General features: G+C 41.9%; 1 protein-coding gene across 2 annotated transcripts in view; it reads right to left on the reverse strand.

Annotated features, from left to right (window-relative positions):
* LOC109873384 (teneurin-2) overlaps positions 1–20922 on the reverse strand; it is a 176661-nt gene that overhangs the window by 117031 nt on the left and 38708 nt on the right. For both annotated transcript variants that reach the window (XM_031808169.1, XM_031808168.1), the window contains one exon: positions 8734–8972. In XM_031808169.1, coding sequence (XP_031664029.1) covers positions 8734–8972 — 239 coding nt within the window. The remainder of the gene's footprint in view (positions 1–8733; positions 8973–20922) is intronic.

The raw sequence follows: 20922 nt of genomic DNA on the forward strand, positions 1-20922 counted from the left end.
GAACAGACAACATCATTTTTTGAAAGAGGGAAACATAAATAGCCTATATTTGCCTGGCTGCTGTGTTTCCAAATGCATTAAATGCAGATTTCCCAGGAACAGTCTGGGCCTCCCTCTCTCAGCGGATTCTGTGTCTGTGTCTTTGTCTGTGGCTGTTGCTGTGTCTGTGTCTGTGTCTGTGTCTGTGTCTGTGTCTGTGTCTGTGTCTGTGTCTGTGTCTGTGTCTGTGTCTGTGTCTGTGTCTGTGTCTGTGTCTGTGGCTGTTGCTGTGTCTCTGTCTGTGGCTGTGTCTGTGTCTGTGTCTGTGTCTGTGGCTGTGGCTGTGGCTGTGTCTGTGGCTGTGTCTGTGTCTGTGGCTGTTGCTGTGTCTGTGGCTGTGGCTGTGTCTGCAGTGGAGAGCTCAACGGCCCAGTTTTGTTTGCTTGTAAAAAGCCACGACCACATTTCTTTCTGCAGTTTGTGCACACGCACAGGGGTCGGTTCTGCTCAGAGGTCCGGGCCAGCTGAGTATTGGCATGGCTCGAAAGGCTGGATCAGAACCGCTCAGACTGTAGAGCCCTGACCGGCGCAGAGGATATGGAGTGCTCTGTCTGCTGAGCGGTGGCCAATGCCTCCCTCTGTGTGCCTGAGTGCCACACCATGCGAACATAATCCCACAGGTAATGGGGGAGTTTCACCTCTGCACACAGACAGCCAGCCTCTACCCACGGCTGCGCAAAGTCAATGAGCCATCTCTCTATCTCTCTCTCTCTCTCTCTCTCTCTCTCTCTATCCCTCCCTCCCTCCCTCCTGTGAGTGTGTCTTCAGCTTTGAAAAGGACAAGCGTGTCAACGGAATATCACAGTGAATAAATATGTCCACAAGCATTGCAATTCCAAACAGTGAAGCCCTATAATAAGGGTGAGGTCTAAATAAAACCATACTACCGCATAGCCTTGGCCACACAGCTCTCTATTCCTACCACACAGAGCCCTTAATACAGCACATTCAGCCAGCTCTCAATACCACAACAGTCTCCCGTAGAGAAACTGGCACACGGGACATAGTATCTGTGTGTAGATATTCCTACAGCATTCCTCCACACAGAGATTGGCCTTAGCTGTTATTATGTGACCACAGTAAGGCTCTTGATCGGCTCATCAAAGCCCCTTTGAGGTTTTCGCTCTCATTTCCCAGCCTGTGCCACTCCTGCAGTGGGCTCTCTCTCTCTCTCCCCCTCTCTCTCTCTCTCCATCTCCGTCTCTCTCTCTCTCTCTCTCTCCCTCCCTCCCTACAGCTAACGCTATATGCCTCAGTATCGACCATCTCCACAGTCCTCAAAAGAGCATGGCTTGGGGAGCGGTCGGCTCTCTCTCTCTCTCTCTCTCTCTCTCAGCCTGGTGTGTGGAGCTAACAGCACAGCTCACTGCACCCCGCCATGCTGCGATGACTCACAATCACCATGTCAGACCTGAACACTGCCTGAGACCCCTCATTCTAGACTATACATCATTACCTCACAAAACAAAATGCAAATACTAAATATGATGTGATGAAATCGATCATGGAGTACGGCTAGAGTAGGCTGTGAGTGTTCATATTCTTTCTAAGTACTTCATCTGGGTCATACATAAATGAATATGACATAATATAACAGCCAACATAATATGCACCCAGGTCCGTATTGATCCATTGTATGTCAAAGGTCAAGTTAATTATGATATATGTGCTTTTAACAATTTGCTTTGCCCTGTCAAGTATTTATGAATGTTAATGTCATTAGAGAGATAGGCTTAAAGTTATGCCAGTCAATCATACCATTGACAATAATATTAGAATAATAATATTAATATTTTCTAGTTCATTCCCAAACAGGTTAAATGCGCCAAGCCAATCTGATAACAGATCACTGGTGTAATGTACTTAAGTAAAAAATACTTTAAAGTACTTAAGTTAAAATACTATAAAGTACTTAAGTAAAAAATACTTTAAAGTACTTAAGTTAAAATACTATAAAGTACTTAAGTAAAAAATACTTTAAAGTGCTTAAGTTAAAATACTATAAAGTACTTAAGTAAAAAATACTTTTAAGTACTTAAGTTAAAATACTATAAAGTATTAAAGTACTTAAGTAAAAAATACCTTAAAGTACTTATGGAAAAATACTTGAAAGTATTAGCTCAGTTGGTAGAGCATAGTGCTTGCAATGCCATAGTTGTGGGTTTGATTCCCACGTGAGACCAGTATGAAAATGTATCACTGTAAGTTGCTCTGTATGAAATCATCTGCTTAAACGACTCCAAATGTAAATGTTTTTGTGGGTGTATCTATATTCTAGACTAACTTTTACACATTCATAAAGAAAATATGTACTTTTTTTTTTACTCCTATACATTTTCCCTGACACCAAAAAGTACATTTTGAATGCTCAGGCATGACAGAATTATAGTCCAATTCACGCACCTCTCAATGATAACGCATTGTCATCCCAGAATAGAGGGATGCAGTTTAATAAATAATTAATATAATTCACCAATACATTTCTTGGTAGTCCCAGAAATATTGCTATCAGGTTGTAAATCCCAGCTGGCCTGGTACATTGTTTTCTGCCTCCATTTGGGATGCGCGGTTTCAGTCTCAACGACTCAATATGCTGGACAAAAACGGACGAATGTAACTAAGGCTGGGAATGTCAATGCAATCCAACTAGCAAGGGCAATGATCACAAGTCAGTCATGGCTAATTGGCTAGCGTATCTATTTATGTAGCTATTTATTTATCAAGCTAAAAACACATTAGCTAGCTACCTGCTGGGAGGATGTCATGTCATTGGATGGGTAAGTGACCGACGTTCGTTTTTTTGGTGGCTACAACTAGAGATGCAGATGTCATTTGGTTAGATAGCAAGGAATGTGAACCGCTTTGCTATAGTTAGCTAGCAAGAAATGTGAATCGCTTTGCTAGTTAGCTAGCAAGAAATGTGAATCGCTTTGCTAGTTAGCTAGCAAGAAATGTGAATCGCTTTGCTAGTTAGCTAGCAAGAAATGTGAAGCGCTTTGCTAGTTAGCTAGCAAGAAATGTGAATCGCTTTGCTAGTTAGCTAGCAAGAAATGTGAATCGCTTTGCTAGTTAGCTAGCAAGAAATGTGAATCGCTTTGCTAGTTAGCTAGCAAGAAATGTGAATCGCTTTGCTAGTTAGCTAGCAAGAAATGTGAAGCGCTTTGCTAGTTAGCTAGCAAGAAATGTGAAGCGCTTTGCTAGTTAGCTAGCAAGAAATGTGAATCGCTTTGCTAGTTAGCTAGCAAGAAATGTGAATCGCTTTGCTAGTAAGCTAGCAAGAAATGTGAATCGCTTTGCTAGTTAGCTAGCAAGAAATGTGAAGCGCTTTGCTAGTTAGCTAGCAAGAAATGTGAAGCGCTTTGCTAGTTAGCTAGCAAGAAATGTGAAGCACTTTGCTAGTTAGCTAGCAAGAAATGTGAAGCGCTTTGCTAGTTAGCTAGCAAGAAATGTGAATCGCTTTGCTAGTTAGCTAGCAAGAAATGTAAATCGCTTTACTAGTTAGCTAGCAAGAAATGTGAAGCGCTTTGCTAGTTAGCTAGCAAGAAATGTGAATCGCTTTGCTTGTTAGCTAGCAAGAAATGTGAATCGCTTTGCTAGTTAGCTAGCAAGAAATGTGAATCGCTTTGCTAGTTAGCTAGCAAGAAATGTGAATCGCTTTGCTAGTTAGCTAGCAAGAAATGTGAAGCGCTTTGCTAGTTAGCTAGCAAGAAATGTGAATCGCTTTGCTAGTTAGCTAGCAAGAAATGTGAATCGCTTGCTAGTTAGCTAGCAAGAAATGTGAATCGCTTTGCTAGTTAGCTAGCAAGAAATGTGTATCGCTTTGCTAGTTAGCTAGCAAGAAATGTGAATCGCTTTGCTAGTTAGCTAGCTAGCTATGCTGAACTTGAACAACTGTTATCCAGTCAGCATATCCCTTGTGTTCGTAAATTGACTCTGGCTATCTACTCCGATTTCAGAGCACTCTCATCTGTGTGCCAGAGCGCAGAATAACTGATGAATTTACGAACATGCAACACCTGTTGAATATGACCGATGTCAGTAAACATCTGCAAAAAAAAGTTATTAAATTGTTGCCGGCAGCACAGTTCGTCACTAACGATGTTGATAACATGGAAACAGTCTCACCAGCTCTGCTTAGGGCGATTAAAATGGTCAGAGTGAGGTGTTCTCTCATTTGTGTCTGGACTTTAGCAAGTTAGCTTGGGTGCTTGACTGTCGTTGTGAATAACGCTCAGGTCAACCCTACTTCTTGGCCATCTGACAATGCCTTGAATTTACAACGACCCAGAGAACACACTGGAGGCAATTTACAAACGACCCAGAGCGCACACGGACACACTGGAGGCAATTTACAAACGACCCAGAGCGCACACTGACACACTGGAGGCAATTTACAAACGACCCAGAGCACACACTGACACACTGGAGGCAATTTACAAACGACCCAGAGCGCACACTGACACACTGGAGGCAATTTACAAACGACCCAGAGAACACACTGGAGGCAATTTACAAACGACCCAGAGAACACACTGGAGGCAATTTACAAACGACCCAGAGAACACACTGGAGGCAATTTACAAACGACCCAGAGAACACACTGGAGGCAATTTACAAACGACCCAGAGCGCACACTGACACACTGGAGGCAATTTACAAACGACCCAGAGAACACACTGGAGGCAATTTACAAATGACCCAGAGAACACACTGGAGGCAATTTACAAACGACCCAGAGAACACACTGGAGGCAATTTAAAAACAACCCAGAGAACACACTGGAGGCAATTTACAAATGACCCAGAGAACACACTGGAGGCAATTTACAAACGACCCAGAGCGCACACTGGAGGCAATTTACAAACGACCCAGAGAGCACACTGGAGGCAATTTACAAACGACCCAGAGCGCACACTGGAGGCAATTTACAAATGACCCAGAGCGCACACTGACACAATGGAGGCAATTTACAAACGACCCAGAGCGCACACTGACACACTGGAGGCAATTTACGAACGACCCTTAAGTTGTCAATCAAATGTATTTGGCATCGATCAAATGGGTTCCCATTCAGTTGTCAAAATGTGGGTTGGGACAAGCATGTTTTGACAGGCAAACTGCAGAAGGACAAGCAGGCTACTATTCCCCATCGTTTATCAGTGCAATTTTGGCATTCCAACTAACTTAGCTGAACAAGTTTGAGAGGGTCTATCTAATGTTCTCTCGTTATATTTTAGCTCATCTCGCTTTAGTTACCATTAGTTGTTGATCTTATTTTTGTTGATGGCCTACCTGTACATGGTTGTTTGATCAATTGGACTGTAAAGTTCCCAAATGTTTAGATCTCTTCCGTTGGTATTTACATATTTGCAAAGATCCTTCCAGGTGTATTTCGTGGCTTTTGGCGAATGTGTTCTAATGATGTAGACACGCTGTTGCTACTGACTGTAAACACACAGTCCAGTTCAAAGTGAATGATGACAGAACTGTGTGGAAAATGGCTTGTTTTGCATAAAGGCCTACTGTAGCTCTGATAGGCTATGGCGCACCGGTCTATAGACTCCATGGTCCTGGATGAGACAGATGTTGTTGTTTTTTTTAGGTTTTATTTACTGCAGTGTCTATTAATTGTCCAAAAGTACAGCTGCTTTCCCACACTATATATTGCTATAGCATTTTCACAAATGCTTTACTCTATGTTGTTCCCAAACATTCTATGGATTTCTGAAAATGTGAAAATGACCATATCTACTGTAAATGCATGCTTGTCAGAAAATGTACAAAAAATGTGATATTGTTCCTAGGGGTGTATATGAACAGATTTTAACACGATTTCATATTGCTAAAATGCTTTAAGTTCCAATTTTAATTTAACATTTATTTAACTAGGCAAGTCAGTTTAAAGAACAAACTATTATTTACAATGACGGCCTACACCAGATGATGCTGGACCAATTGTGCGCTGCCCTATGGGATTCCCAATCATGGCCGGTTGTGATGCAACCTGGATTCAAACCAGGGTGTCTGTAGTGACGCCTGTAGCACTGAGATGCAGTGCCTTAGACCGCTGTGATACAGCCTGGAATCTAACCAGGATCTGTAGTGACGCCTCTAGCACTGAGATGCAGTGCCCTTAGACCGCTGTGATACAGCCTGGAATCTAACCAGGATCTGTAGTGACGCCTCTAGCACTGAGATGCCGTGCCTTAGACCGCTGTGATACAGCCTGGAATCTAACCAGGGTGTCTGTAGTGACGCCTCTAGCACTGAGATGCAGTGCCTTAGACCGCTGTGCCACTCAGGATGAGTATGAGAATGTAGTACTTTTTCCACCACTGTACTTAAGTACATTTAAAACCAGCTACTTTTAGACTTTTACTCAAAAAGCATTTTACTGGGTGACTTTTACCGGAGTCAAGTATGACTTTTCCACCACTGCAGAAGATAGAGTATCACAATAACAAGGGGGCCTGCTGTACTGTATTGTACTGTACTGTTCTGTATTGTATTGTACTGTACTGTGCTGTACTGTACTGTATCCTACTGTATTCTACTGTATTGTACTGTATTTTATTGTATTCTACTGTACCGTTCTGTATTGTATTCTACTCTATTGTTCTGTATTGTATTCTACTGTACTGTACTGTATTGTATTCTACTGTACTGTACTGTATTGTATTGTATTCTACTGTACTGTACTGTATTCTACTGTACTGTTCTGTATTGTATTCTACTGTATTGTTCTGTATTGTATTCTACTGTACTGTACTGTATTGTATTCTACTGTACTGTACTGTATTCTACTGTACTGTTCTGTATTGTATTCTACTGTATTGTACTGTACTGTATTCTACTGTACTGTACTGTACTGTTCCGTACTGTCTTGTCTTGTATTGTACTGTATTGTACTGTACTGTATTCTACTGTATTGTACTGTACTGTATTCTACTGTATTGTACTGTACTGTATTCTACTGTATTGTACTGTACTGTATTCTACTGTACTGTACTGTATTGTATTCTACTGTACTGTACTGTATTCTACTGTACTGTTCTGTATTGTATTCTACTGTATTGTACTGTACTGTATTCTACTGTACTGCACTGTACTGTACTGTTCTGTATTGTACTGTATTGTACTGTATTGTACTGTGTTCTACTGTATTGTACTGTACTGTATCCTACTGTATTGTACTGTACTGTATTCTACTGTATTGTACTGTACTGTACTGTTCTGTATTGTACTGTATTGTACTGTATTGTAATGTACTGTATTCTACTGTATTGTTCTGTATTGTACTGTATTGTACTGTATTGTTCTGTATTGTACTGTACTGTTCTGTATTGTACTGTACTGTACTGTATTGTACTGTATTGTACTGTATTGTACTGTACTGTATCCTACTGTACTGTACTGTACTGTATTCTACTGTATTGTACTGTACTGTACTGTATTGTTCTGTATTGTACTGTATTGTACTGTACTGTACTGTATTGTACTGTATTGTACTGTATTGTATCCTACTGTACTGTACTGTACTGTATTCTACTGTATTGTACTGTACTGTTCTGTATTCTACTGTATTGTACTGTATTGTACTGTACTGTTATGTACTATATTGTACTGTACTGTACTGTACTGTTCTGTATTCTACTGTATTGTACTGTATTGTACTGTACTGTTATGTACTGTATTGTACTGTTCTGTATTCTACTGTATTGTACTGTTATGTACTGTATTGTACTGTTCTGTATTCTACTGTATTGTACTGTACTGTACTGTACTGTTCTGTATTGTACTGTATTGTACTGTATTGTACTGTACTGTTATGTACTATATTGTACTGTACTGTACTGTACTGTTCTGTATTCTACTGTATTGTACTGTACTGTATTCTACTGTAGTGTACTGTACTGTATTCTACTGTATTGTACTGTACTGTATTCTACTGTATTGTACTGTACTGTATTCTACTGTATTGTACTGTACTGTACTGTTCTGTATTGTACTGTATTGTACTGTACTGTATCCAACTGTATTGTACTGTACTGTATTCTACTGTATTGTACTGTACTGTACTGTTCTGTATTGTACTGTATTGTACTGTACTGTATTCTACTGTATTGTTCTGTATTGTACTGTATTGTACTGTATTGTACTGTATTGTTCTGTATTGTACTGTACTGTTCTGTATTGTACTGTACTGTACTGTATTGTACTGTATTGTACTGTATTGTACTGTACTGTATCCTACTGTACTGTACTGTACTGTATTCTACTGTATTGTACTGTACTGTACTGTTCTGTATTCTACTGTATTGTACTGTATTGTACTGTATTGTACTGTACTGTTATGTACTATATTGTACTGTACTGTACTGTACTGTTCTGTATTCTACTGTATTGTACTGTTATGTACTGTATTGTACTGTTCTGTATTCTACTGTATTGTACTGTACTGTACTGTTCTGTATTCTACTGTATTGTACTGTATTGTACTGTATTGTACTGTACTGTTATGTACTATATTGTACTGTACTGTACTGTACTGTTCTGTATTCTACTGTATTGTACTGTTATGTACTGTATTGTACTGTTCTGTATTCTACTGTATTGTACTGTACTGTACTGTATTGTACTGTACTGTTATGTACTGTATTGTACTGTTCTGTATTGTACTGTATTGTAGCCTACCTATGAAGTAGGAGAGCAGCACGACCAGCAGGACGGCAGCAGCGATGGCCGACACGGCAGCACATTTCCAGCTGCAGTACTTGGAGGGTTTCTTCAGCTTGAAGGAGCTCCTAGAGAAGGTGTTTCTGGGTAGCAGCCGCGGCGGGGGGGAGTAGACGGTCCCAGATGTCAGCGGGTACCCTGGAGACGAGCTGCTGAACAGGGGAGTGGTCCCGGACGGTGTTTTAAACAGGAAATGCCTACAGCGATGGAGAGAAAGAGAGGACACAGAGAGTTAGAATCAGCTGCTACGTGGTCTCTATTACCAATAGAATGTGTAAATTGCGTTGGAGTGAACAGTCGCTTTCTGAACATAATGAGACATCTGGAGCAATGAAGTGCTCCTCTACATTCCAGCAGCAATTATTCACCGGACATTTACGTGCATTGATTTTTTTATTCTTAAAAGTTATTCACACTTCAAATTGGTCTTGAGACACCGAATTATACAGCTAAAAGCATACGGAATATAAAAATCGTTTCACATCTCCTTCCAGACTCCTACCCAGCATCTGATGATGGTCATTATTGTCGTTAGTGCTTAGAGAGAATAAGAATGAACTGCTTCTTCGTTGTCATCAGTCTCTTTTCTACCTAAAACAACGTACTGTAAAATATACCATTACGAAGCTTTAGTAAAATACTGTAGTTGAGTCAGTCTGTTTTAACAGTATCTCTCCCTCGGCACCTCCTTGCCCTCTTTACAGTCAGAGAGGCAGTCTGACTCTGTGGGCTGTGTCCGGTGCCCGGCCTGGCTATGGGCAGACCACAGTGCCAAGCCAGTGCCCTGCGCCAGGTGGGCGGCGGGCCAGGGGAGGTCCACGAGGAGGCAGATGGGATGGGGATGAAAGTGGAAGACAGTTGACCGTGGCGCTTTGATGCCGGTCAGAAGCTCTCACAAGCTGCTTCCCCACATTAAACCCAGAAGCACTCTCCTCTCAGATCTCCTTCCACATCTCCAGGCCGGATGGGGAAGAAAGCCCAAAACGACCCCCCCCCCCCCCCCCCCACCCCCCGCCCCATCTCTCTCTCACCTCCAACAACTGAGGGAAGCTATAACTCTCTTACTGATCTCTCCCTTTCCACTTCGACAGCCCCTCCCCCACACCACATCAAATCACCACACACCCCAAACTCCATCTTCCTCCTTCTATTCTGTAATAGTGACTCGGTACCGCTACTCCCTGTACGTAGCCTCCTTATTGCTATTTTATTCTGTTACTTTTTTGTTTTGTTTAGTTAGTAAATATCTTCTTAACTCTATTTTCTTAAACTGCATTGTTGGTTAAAGGCTTGTAAGTAAACATTTCACTATAAGGTCTACTACACCTGTTGTATTCAGCATTTCACTGTAAGGTCTACTACACTTGTTGTATTCAGCATTTCACTGTAAGGTCTACTACACTTGTTGTATTCAGCATTTCACTGTAAGGTCTACTACACTTGTTGTATTCAGCATTTCACTGTAAGGTCTACTACACCTGTTGTATTCAGCATTTCACTGTAAGGTCTACTACACTTGTTGTATTCAGCATTTCACTGTGAGGTCTACTACACCTGTTGTATTCAGCATTTCACTGTGAGGTCTACTACACTTGTTGTATTCAGCATTTCACTGTAAGGTCTACTACACCTGTTGTATTCAGCATTTCACTGTAAGGTTCTACTACACTTGTTGTATTCAGCATTTCACTGTAAGGTCTACTACACCTGTTGTATTCAGCATTTCACTGTAAGGTTCTACTACACTTGTTGTATTCAGCATTTCACTGTAAGGTTCTACTACACTTGTTGTATTCAGCATTTCACTGTAAGGTTCTACTACACTTGTTGTATTCAGCATTTCACTGTAAGGTTCTACTACACCTGTTGTATTCAGCATTTCACTGTAAGGTCTACTACACCTGTTGTATTCAGCATTTCACTGTGAGGTCTACTACACCTGTTGTATTCAGCATTTCACTGTGAGGTCTACTACACCTGTTGTATTCAGCATTTCACTGTGAGGTCTACTACACCTGTTGTATTCAGCATTTCACTGTAAGGTCTACTACACCTGTTGTATTCGGCATTTCACTGTAAGGTTCTACTACACCTGTTGTATTCGGCATTTCACTGTAAGGTTCTACTACACCTGTTGTATTCGGCATTTCACTGTAAGGTCTACTACACCTGTTGTATTCAGCATTTCACTGTAAGGTCTACTACACCTGTTGTATTCGGCATTTCACTGTAAGGTCTACTACACCTGTTGTATTCAGCATTTCACTGTAAGGTCTACTACACCTGTTGTATTCAGCATTTCACTGTAAGGTTCTACTACACCTGTTGTATTCGGCATTTCACTGTAAGGTCTACTACACCTGTTGTATTCAGCATTTCACTGTAAGGTCTACTACACCTGTTGTATTCTGCATTTCACTGTAAGGTCTACTACACTTGTTGTATTCAGCATTTCACTGTAAGGTCTACTACACTTGTTGTATTCAGCATTTCACTGTAAGGTCTACTACACCTGTTGTATTCAGCATTTCACTGTAAGGTCTACTACACCTGTTGTATTCGGCATTTCACTGTAAGGTTCTACTACACCTGTTGTATTCGGCATTTCACTGTAAGGTCTACTACACCTGTTGTATTCAGCATTTCACTGTAAGGTCTACTACACCTGTTGTATTCGGCATTTCACTGTAAGGTCTACTACACCTGTTGTATTCAGCATTTCACTGTAAGGTCTACTACACCTGTTGTATTCAGCATTTCACTGTAAGGTTCTACTACACCTGTTGTATTCGGCATTTCACTGTAAGGTCTACTACACCTGTTGTATTCAGCATTTCACTGTAAGGTCTACTACACCTGTTGTATTCTGCATTTCACTGTAAGGTCTACTACACTTGTTGTATTCAGCATTTCACTGTAAGGTCTACTACACTTGTTGTATTCAGCATTTCACTGTAAGGTCTACTACACCTGTTGTATTCAGCATTTCACTGTAAGGTCTACTACACTTGTTGTATTCAGCATTTCACTGTAAGGTCTACTACACCTGTTGTATTCTGCATTTCACTGTAAGGTCTACCTACACCTGTTGTATTCAGCATTTCACTGTAAGGTCTACTACACCTGTTGTATTCAGCATTTCACTGTAAGGTCTACTACACCTGTTGTATTCAGCATTTCACTGTAAGGTCTACTACACCTGTTGTATTCAGCATTTCACTGTAAGGTCTACTACACTTGTTGTATTCAGCATTTCACTGTAAGGTCTACTACACCTGTTGTATTCAGCATTTCACTGTAAGGTCTACTACACCTGTTGTATTCAGCATTTCACTGTAAGGTTCTACTACACCTGTTGTATTCGGCATTTCACTGTAAGGTTCTACTACACCTGTTGTATTCGACATTTCACTGTAAGGTCTACTACACCTGTTGTATTCAGCATTTCACTGTAAGGTCTACCTACACCTGTTGTATTCAGCATTTCACTGTAAGGTCTACTACACCTGTTGTATTCAGCATTTCACTGTAAGGTCTACTACACCTGTTGTATTCAGCATTTCACTGTAAGGTCTACTACACCTGTTGTATTCAGCAGTTCACTGTAAGGTCTACTACACCTGTTGTATTCAGCATTTCACTGTAAGGTCTACTACACCTGTTGTATTCAGCAGTTCACTGTAAGGTCTACTACACCTGTTGTATTCAGCATTTCACTGTAAGGTCTACTACACCTGTTGTATTCGGCGCATGTGACAAATACAATTTGATTTGATTTATTCACTTCCACAAAAAAAGATGACAGTTTCTTCTCCTCTACTCAGTTTGAGAAGCAGTGAGTAGATCAATGGTGGATATCTACCAATTAAAGAGTCTCATCTCCTGAGGTAAGGTCTTCATGGGGTCTGATCAATCCTAGCAGGAGTACACCGACAGTAGCGCTAAACGGCTCTCCACAGCTCGTCTTTCAACCAACCACCGACTACTTGAGAACGCCAAGGATGGGAAAGGTCTGGGGAAAAACTAGTAGAAAATAAGTAGGAAATATGTAAAAGATGTTTGTTAAATTGACTCTGGGTTTTAAAGGAAAAGAGCGCTCCTTTGAAGTAGGTGTCAAGCCTCACTCAATTCTTAATTCACCGGTTTGGTTCAAATGACAGCGTCAGCTCAGAAATAATTTAATGGGGTGAGAAAGGAATAGAATGACACAGAGTGAGAGAAAACGTGAGGCTGTGTGAGGGAAAAAAACCTGGTTAGTTGCAAAAACAAAGTGTAGGAGGCATGTGTACATCTCATAACTCAAGGCCCTACCTCAACGTGTCTCTGTCAGTCTTTACATTTGGGATCAGTCTAACATTGGGCTTTACAGGCAGTCAAGGTCAACTGTGAAACCTGCTCAAGGCAACAGCCTGTTTTTCATAGCCATGTATATCGGCATTCCTCACCTGGAATAGTGCTGATAAAGTGGGCTGACTAGCCTGTCTCTCCCACCAGTCAATATCAAATGATGGCTAGATGCTGAGATCAACACACAGCCCACTAATCCCAAGGTCTCTGAAATGTGACCTAATAATCAACCTTCAATTCACTCTAATAATCTCCCACCTGTGTAAAGTGAAATAAACACCTTGAGTGATGGTTTGTTCTGAACATAGTATATGAAATATACTGTGTATACATGTCTCATATTAACAGAGAAACTGCGAGGGGTAATCAAAGGGATAACATCAAAGGATATGTTTGATGTATTTGATGGGTTGATCCCCATTTTGGCTGTGTTAAATATGATTTCAGCCTACTACGATGCACACATGCTGACTTTCCAGTTGGCCATTACTGCCTCAGAGTATCATTGCCCAGGCCTCAGAGTATCATTGCCCAGGCTTCAGAGTATCATTCTCCAGGCCCCAGAGTATTATTGCCCAGGCCTCAGAGTATCATTCTCCAGGCCTCAGAGTATCATTCTCCAGGCCTCAGAGTATCATTCTTCAGGCCTCAGAGTATCATTCTCCAGGCCTCAGAGTATCATTCTCCAGGCCTCAGAGTATCATTGCCCAGGCCCCAGAGTATCATTCTCCAGGCCTCAGAGTATCATTGCCCAGGCCCCAGAGTATCATTGCCCAGGCCTCAGAGTATCATTGTCCAGGCCTCAGCGTATCATTGCCCAGGCCTCAGAGTATCATTCTTCAGGCCTCAGAGTATCATTCTCCAGGCCTCAGAGTATCATTGCCCAGGCCTCAGAGTATCATTGTCCAGGCCTCAGCGTATCATTGCCCAGGCCTCAGAGTATCATTGCCCAGGCCTCAGAGTATGATTGCCCAGGCCTCAGAGTATCATTGCCCAGGCCCCAGAGTATCATTGCCCAGGCCTCAGAGTATCATTGCCCAGGCCCCAGAGTATCATTGCCCAGGCCTCAGAGTATCATTGCCCAGGAACTCAGAGTATCATTCTCCAGGCCTCAGAGTATCATTGCCTATAGTCCTAAGTATAAAGGGGATGAAGACAGTGAAAAGCGGTGTCACCGCGGCAACCTGAGAATGTATTACACTGGGAAAGGAGTGACAATGGGACCTCTGACCCGTCTCCCCCAGCAGCCCTTCCTAACAGCTGTGTCCGTGCACTAATGAAAACATGGCGGAGGTTAGCGTCCTGCCTCTTAGCCTGGCTTGCCCGCCGAAGCTGCCTGATTAATGGCTTGTACCATGGTGACAGGCAGGCAGGCCGCTGCCCACGGCCATCACATCACACTGCGTTAGTGGAGAGAATATCCTCTCAGCAAGATGCATGTTAATTGCAACAGGGCAGGCGGAAGGTAAATTAATCCATAAATCAATCATATTTTATCCACCAGGGTACTAGTTATATAGCCGTAGTCAGAGATAGTATAATGGCGTTGACAAGTACTAAATCGAGTGACGACAGAAGATGGATGCTAAATCACAGTTCATTACGTGTGGGTATTATCATCTGAATCATACAACACAATGTTCTCACAACATACACTAGATCATATTATCTCTCCTGACATGACAAAGAAGGTAGTGTGGGGTCCAAATCAATGTCAATAAGTGGAATAAAATATACATGCTATTCAGCAGTTTTTACAATACCACTTTAGCCCAAGATAACATTCAGTTCACATACCTCCTCACATTACCTTCAGTTCACATACCTCCTCACATTACCTTCAGTTCACATACCTCCTCACATTACCTTCAGTTCACATTACCTTCAGTTCACATACCTCCTGACATTACCTTCAGTTCACATACCTCCTCACATTACCTTCAGTTCACATACCTCCTCACATTACCTTCAGTTCACATACCTGTTCACATTACCTTCAGTTCACATACCTCCTCACATTACCTTCAGTTCACATTACATTCAGTTCACATACCTCCTCACATTACCTTCAGTTCACATACATGTTCACATTACCTTCAGTTCACATACCTCCTGACATTACCTTCAGTTCACATACCTCCTCACATTACCTTCAGTTCACATACCTGTTCACATTACCTTCAGTTCACATACCTCCTCACATTACCTTCAGTTCACATACCTGTTCACATTACCTTCAGTTCACATTACCTTCAGTTCACATACCTCCTCACATTACCTTCAGTTCACATACCTGTTCACATTACCTTCAGTTCACATTACCTTCAGTTCACATACCTCCTCACATTACCTTCAGTTCACATACCTCCTGACATTACCTTCAGTTTACATACCTGTTCACATTACCTTCAGTTCACATTACCTTCAGTTCACATACCTCCTCACATTACCTTCAGTTCACATACCTCCTCACATTACCTTCAGTTCACATACCTGTTCACATTACCTTCAGTTCACATTACCTTCAGTTCACATACCTCCTCACATTACATTCAGTTCACATTACCTTCAGTTCACATACCTCCTCACATTACATTCAGTTCACATTACCTTCAGTTCACATACCTCCTCACATTACATTCAGTTCACATTACCTTCAGTTCACATACCTCCTCACATTACCTTCAGTTCACATACCTCCTCACATTACCTTCAGTTCACATACCTCCTGACATTACCTTCAGTTCACATACCTCCTCACATTACCTTCAGTTCACATACCTGTTCACATTACCTTCAGTTCACATTACCTTCAGTTCACATACCTCCTCACATTACATTCAGTTCACATTACCTTCAGTTCACATACCTCCTCACATTACCTTCAGTTCACATACCTGTTCACATTACCTTCAGTTCACATTACCTTCAGTTCACATACCTCCTCACATTACATTCAGTTCACATTACCTTTAGTTCACATACCTCCTCACATTACATTCAGTTCACATTACCTTCAGTTCACATACCTCCTCACATTACATTCAGTTCACATTACCTTCAGTTCACATACCTCCTCACATTACATTCAGTTCACATTACCTTCAGTTCACATACCTCCTCACATTAACTTCAGTTCACATACCTCCTGACATTACCTTCAGTTCACATACCTCCTGACATTACCTTCAGTTCTGAATCATCAATTTCAATGTGACTAAGTACATTATATGAAGGTTATAGCCGACAGTTGACCTGCAGTGAAAATACCAACCAAATGCCTTACAGGACAAAATGAACCCATAATAAAAGGCCTTCAAACGTGAATTGCTTTAGATAACACACAATATCAAAAAGCTGCATATTTTAACACAGGAGAGAGAGCATTAAACGCTGCATATGAATTATGATTTGATTCGTTTTTTTTCTCTACGACGTAAAAAAAGAAGAAACCAATCTCACCTACTAGGTATATACGCTATTCCGTTTCAGATGAGACGTTTGGTCTTTTTGTCTTTGTATTTACTTTTCTAAATGTTTCTCTATCATCCTTTAAGTAGCAGTGACGGTACACGTCTTTTCTTTCCTTCCTGCCCCTGTTTGCAAATTGGTCCACAACATGCCACTCACAGAGGAGTTCATACCCACACAGACCGTTAGACAGAACCACCGACCAATACAAAACCAAGACAGAATAAAATAAGAGGGCATAAGAGTCTCTCTTTTACATTAAACACTTCTCTCATCCTGGGGGAGGGTGTGAAAAGCCAGAGCAATTAACAAGTAAATTTACAGATAATGAACAGGAATTCAACTGGAGTCAAGCCTTATTAGTATTCTGCCAGACATACCAGGACATCGTGGTAAAGCGATCAAGGGCAAGAGACATTTAGCAAAATGTTGTAATGAACCCTGGTTGGCATTCGAGGCACGGAGGGCTGAACTGTTGGAGGTTCTAGCTGCCAATCGGTCTCTCTCAATATCAAAACCTCCAGGATGGTATGCAAGCCGGGGCAGGTCTATCTGCAACCCACTCAGCTAGGTGTTAAGACGCTGAACCATCCTGACCGCACCGAAGGTGCCAGAGCCAGTCAATCTAATCAAATAAAATCAACGTCAAAAGATTTGAGAGTTCAAAATCAAATCAAATTTGCCACATGCACCGAATACAACAGGTGTAGACTTTACTGTGAAATGCTTACTTATGAGCCCTTTCCTAACAATCTAAGAAACATTTCTTTTTTTTTTTTTTACATTTAAGACAAAACAACAATAACGAGGCTATATTCAAGAGTTGAACCCCCCAGTGGAGCTGGTTTATTAGTGGGGCTGGTTTATTAGTGGGGCTGGTTTATTAGTGGGGCTGGTTTATTAGTGGGGCTGGTTTATTAGTGGAGCTGGTTTATTAGTGGGGCTGGTTTATTAGTGGGGCTGGTTTATTAGTGGGGCTGGTTTATTAGTGGAGCTGGTTTATTAGTGGGGCTGGTTTATTAGTGGGGCTGGTTTATTAGTGGTGCTGGTTTATTAGTGGAGCTGGTTTATTAGTGGTGCTGGTTTATTAGTGGGGCTGGTTTATTAGTGGGGCTGGTTTATTAGTGGGGCTGGTTTATTAGTGGAGCTGGTTTATTAGTGGGGCTGGTTTATTAGTGGGGCTGGTTTATTAGTGGGGCTGGTTTATTAGTGGAGCTGGTTTATTAGTGGGGCTGGTTTATTAGTGGGGCTGGTTTATTAGTGGTGCTGGTTTATTAGTGGAGCTGGTTTATTAGTGGTGCTGGTTTATTAGTGGGGCTGGTTTATTAGTGGGGCTGGTTTATTAGTGGGGCTGGTTTATTAGTGGGGCTGGTTTATTAGTGGGGCTGGTTTATTAGTGGGGCTGGTTTATTAGTGGGGCTGGTTTATTAGTGGGGCTGGTTTATTAGTGGGACTGGTTTATTAGTGGGGCTGGTTCGTTATTTGGTTTACTATCTTCAGAAGGGATTTAGTGATCTGGCAATAGTTTTCTCTATGTAATGTATTGCACCATGCAACATAAGGGACCAGAAAGGAAATAAGTCACTGACTTTATTGTGTTATCCCTAACTAGTTTTTAATGTATGTACTGCGTGTAGCCTATATTAGGGCTGTGACGATACCACAATATCGCAATATTTGGTCCTTTAAAAACGTTGGTCCTTTTAAAGACTTGCTGTATGTAAAATATTGTGTGTTATAGCTTAGGAAAATAAATAAATGTGAATCTGGATGACAACATAATGTTTGTTTCCAACATTAGGGCGAGTATTGCGATATTGGTATCGTCCCGGCCCTGATAGATATGTACTTTTTTTAAACTGTCAAATAAAATCAATCAATCAACCTTTGAAGACTTCAACAACAGCCAACCACAATGCGGCATTTGAACACAGATAAAAAATAATGTATATAGGGTAGCTCAGGTGATGTCTCTCCTAGACTGAGCTCACAGTTAAGAGATTTACAGACTGGGTCTCAGAGAGAGACTGGGTCTCAGAGAGAGACTGGGTCTCAGAGAGAGACTGGGTCTCAGAGAGAGACTGGGACTCAGAGAGAGACTGGGACTCAGAGAGAGACTGGGTCTCAGAGAGAGACTGGGTCTCAGAGAGAGAGCGAGACTGGGTCTCAGACAGAGAGCGAGACTGGGTCTCAGAGAGAGACTGGGTCTCAGAGAGAGAGCGAGACTGGGTCTCAGACAGAGAGCGAGACTGGGTCTCAGAGAGAGACTGGGTCTCAGAGAGAGACTGGGACTCAGAGAGAGACTGGGTCTCAGAGAGAGACTGGGTCTCAGAGAGAGACTGGGACTCAGAGAGAGACTGGGTCTCAGAGAGAGACTGGGTCTCAGAGAGAGAGCGAGACTGGGTCTCAGACAGAGAGCGAGACTGGGTCTCAGAGAGAGACTGGGTCTCAGAGAGAGAGCGATACTGGGTCTCAGACAGAGAGCGAGACTGGGTCTCAGAGAGAGACTGGGTCTCAGAGAGAGACTGAGACTCAGAGAGAGACTGGGTCTCAGAGAGAGACTGGGTCTCAGAGAGAGACTGGGACTCAGAGAGAGACTGGGACTCAGAGAGAGACTGGGTCTCAGAGAGAGACTGGGTCTCAGAGAGAGACTGGGTCTCAGACAGAGAGCGAGACTGGGTCTCAGAGAGAGACTGGGTCTCAGAGAGAGACTGGGTCTCAGAGAGAGACTGTCTCAGTGGGGTTGAAACAGTGAACAAAAAGGCATTTCACATTAGTCCCCCATTTGGAAATTGAACAAGCTACAAACACATAACCATTTAACGTGGAAGTTCTCAATATTTACATGGCAATACACTACCAGTATGTACCGCAATATAACCACAACAACACCACAATAATACCACAATAATACCATAATAATACCACAATAATACCATAATAATACCACCATAATACCATAATAATACCACAATAATACCATAACAATACCACAACAATACTATAATAATACTATAACAATACTATAATAATACCACAATAATACTATAATAACACCACAATAATACCATAATAATCAGTGGCTTGGTCTTCATATTGCACGAGCCATAAAATATTAAACATCTCAATGAGCTTTTATACTACGTTGTGAGCAGACTTTGAGCGTTGTTTTACAGCCTACATACACTAGTAATAATTGTATATGCCAGTTCGCAGACGGTTTAATCCAAAGTGACTAACAGTCATGTGTGCATACACTTTAAGTATGGGTAGTCCTAGGAATTGAACCCACTATCTTGGCATTGCAAGCACTATGCTCTACCGACTGAGCTACAGAGGACCACGAGGGGAAAAGGGGGCTCATACATGCCAGATGAGGCTAACAACAAATGTCTTTGCAAATTGACTAAGTGCATGCTATGCATTCTGTTGTTGAGAATATAGGAGAAACACCAATAGACCTACAGCACCATTGCAGACGTGGTTGCTACTCACTACACCCAGTTTAATTGGGCTCCTCAGGGTTCCTCAGCAGAAATCGACTGCTGGAGGAGCACATTCAATCTGGAGATAGAGATAGAGAGAAAAGAGTGAGAGAGAAAAGAGTGAGAGAGAAAAGAGTGAGAGAGAAAAGAGTGAGAGAGAAAAGAGTGAGAGAGAAAAGAGTGAGAGAGAAAAGAGTGAGAGAGAGAGAGTGAGAGAGAGAGAGAGAGAGAGAGAGAGAGAGAGAGAGAGAGAGAGAGAGAGAGAGAGGAATGGTCCAGGCATCTCAAACAAGACCATGGGGAGACAGGGAGAGAGCGGAGCGGGCAGTGACTCAGCTCACCTCTCAGTAATGGAGATTTTATTATTTCATTTCTGAAATGTGATGAGACTGTGCCCTGGAGTAAGACAGAAGTTACGTGGAAAAGAAACTTGCTACGATCCGTCTATTCGTAGACCACATCCTATATACAGTAGGCCTATATTCCTCGAAACGAATGGGTAAATTAAGTATAATTTACAGAGCCACCCATGGGAATTTAAGTATCCCCAAATGGATCTTTTATGGATAACATCGATGTCACCCTGAATACTTTTGCTGCTCATTCCTGAACTGTAGTTCCATAGCGTATAAAGACTAGAGTAGGAGGGGAATGATAGTACACTATGTTTCTACTGTAGTTCCATAGCGTATAAAGACCAGAGCAGGAGGGGAAGACAGTACACTATGTTTCTACTGTAGTTCCATAGCGTATAAAGACTCGAGTAGGGGGGAAGACAGTACACTATGTTTCTACTGTAGTTCCATAGCATATAAAGACCAGAGCAGGAGGGGAAGACAGTACA

This window comes from Oncorhynchus kisutch, linkage group LG28, assembly GCF_002021735.2.
Source record: "Oncorhynchus kisutch isolate 150728-3 linkage group LG28, Okis_V2, whole genome shotgun sequence".
NCBI classification, from domain to species: Eukaryota; Metazoa; Chordata; class Actinopteri; order Salmoniformes; family Salmonidae; genus Oncorhynchus; species Oncorhynchus kisutch.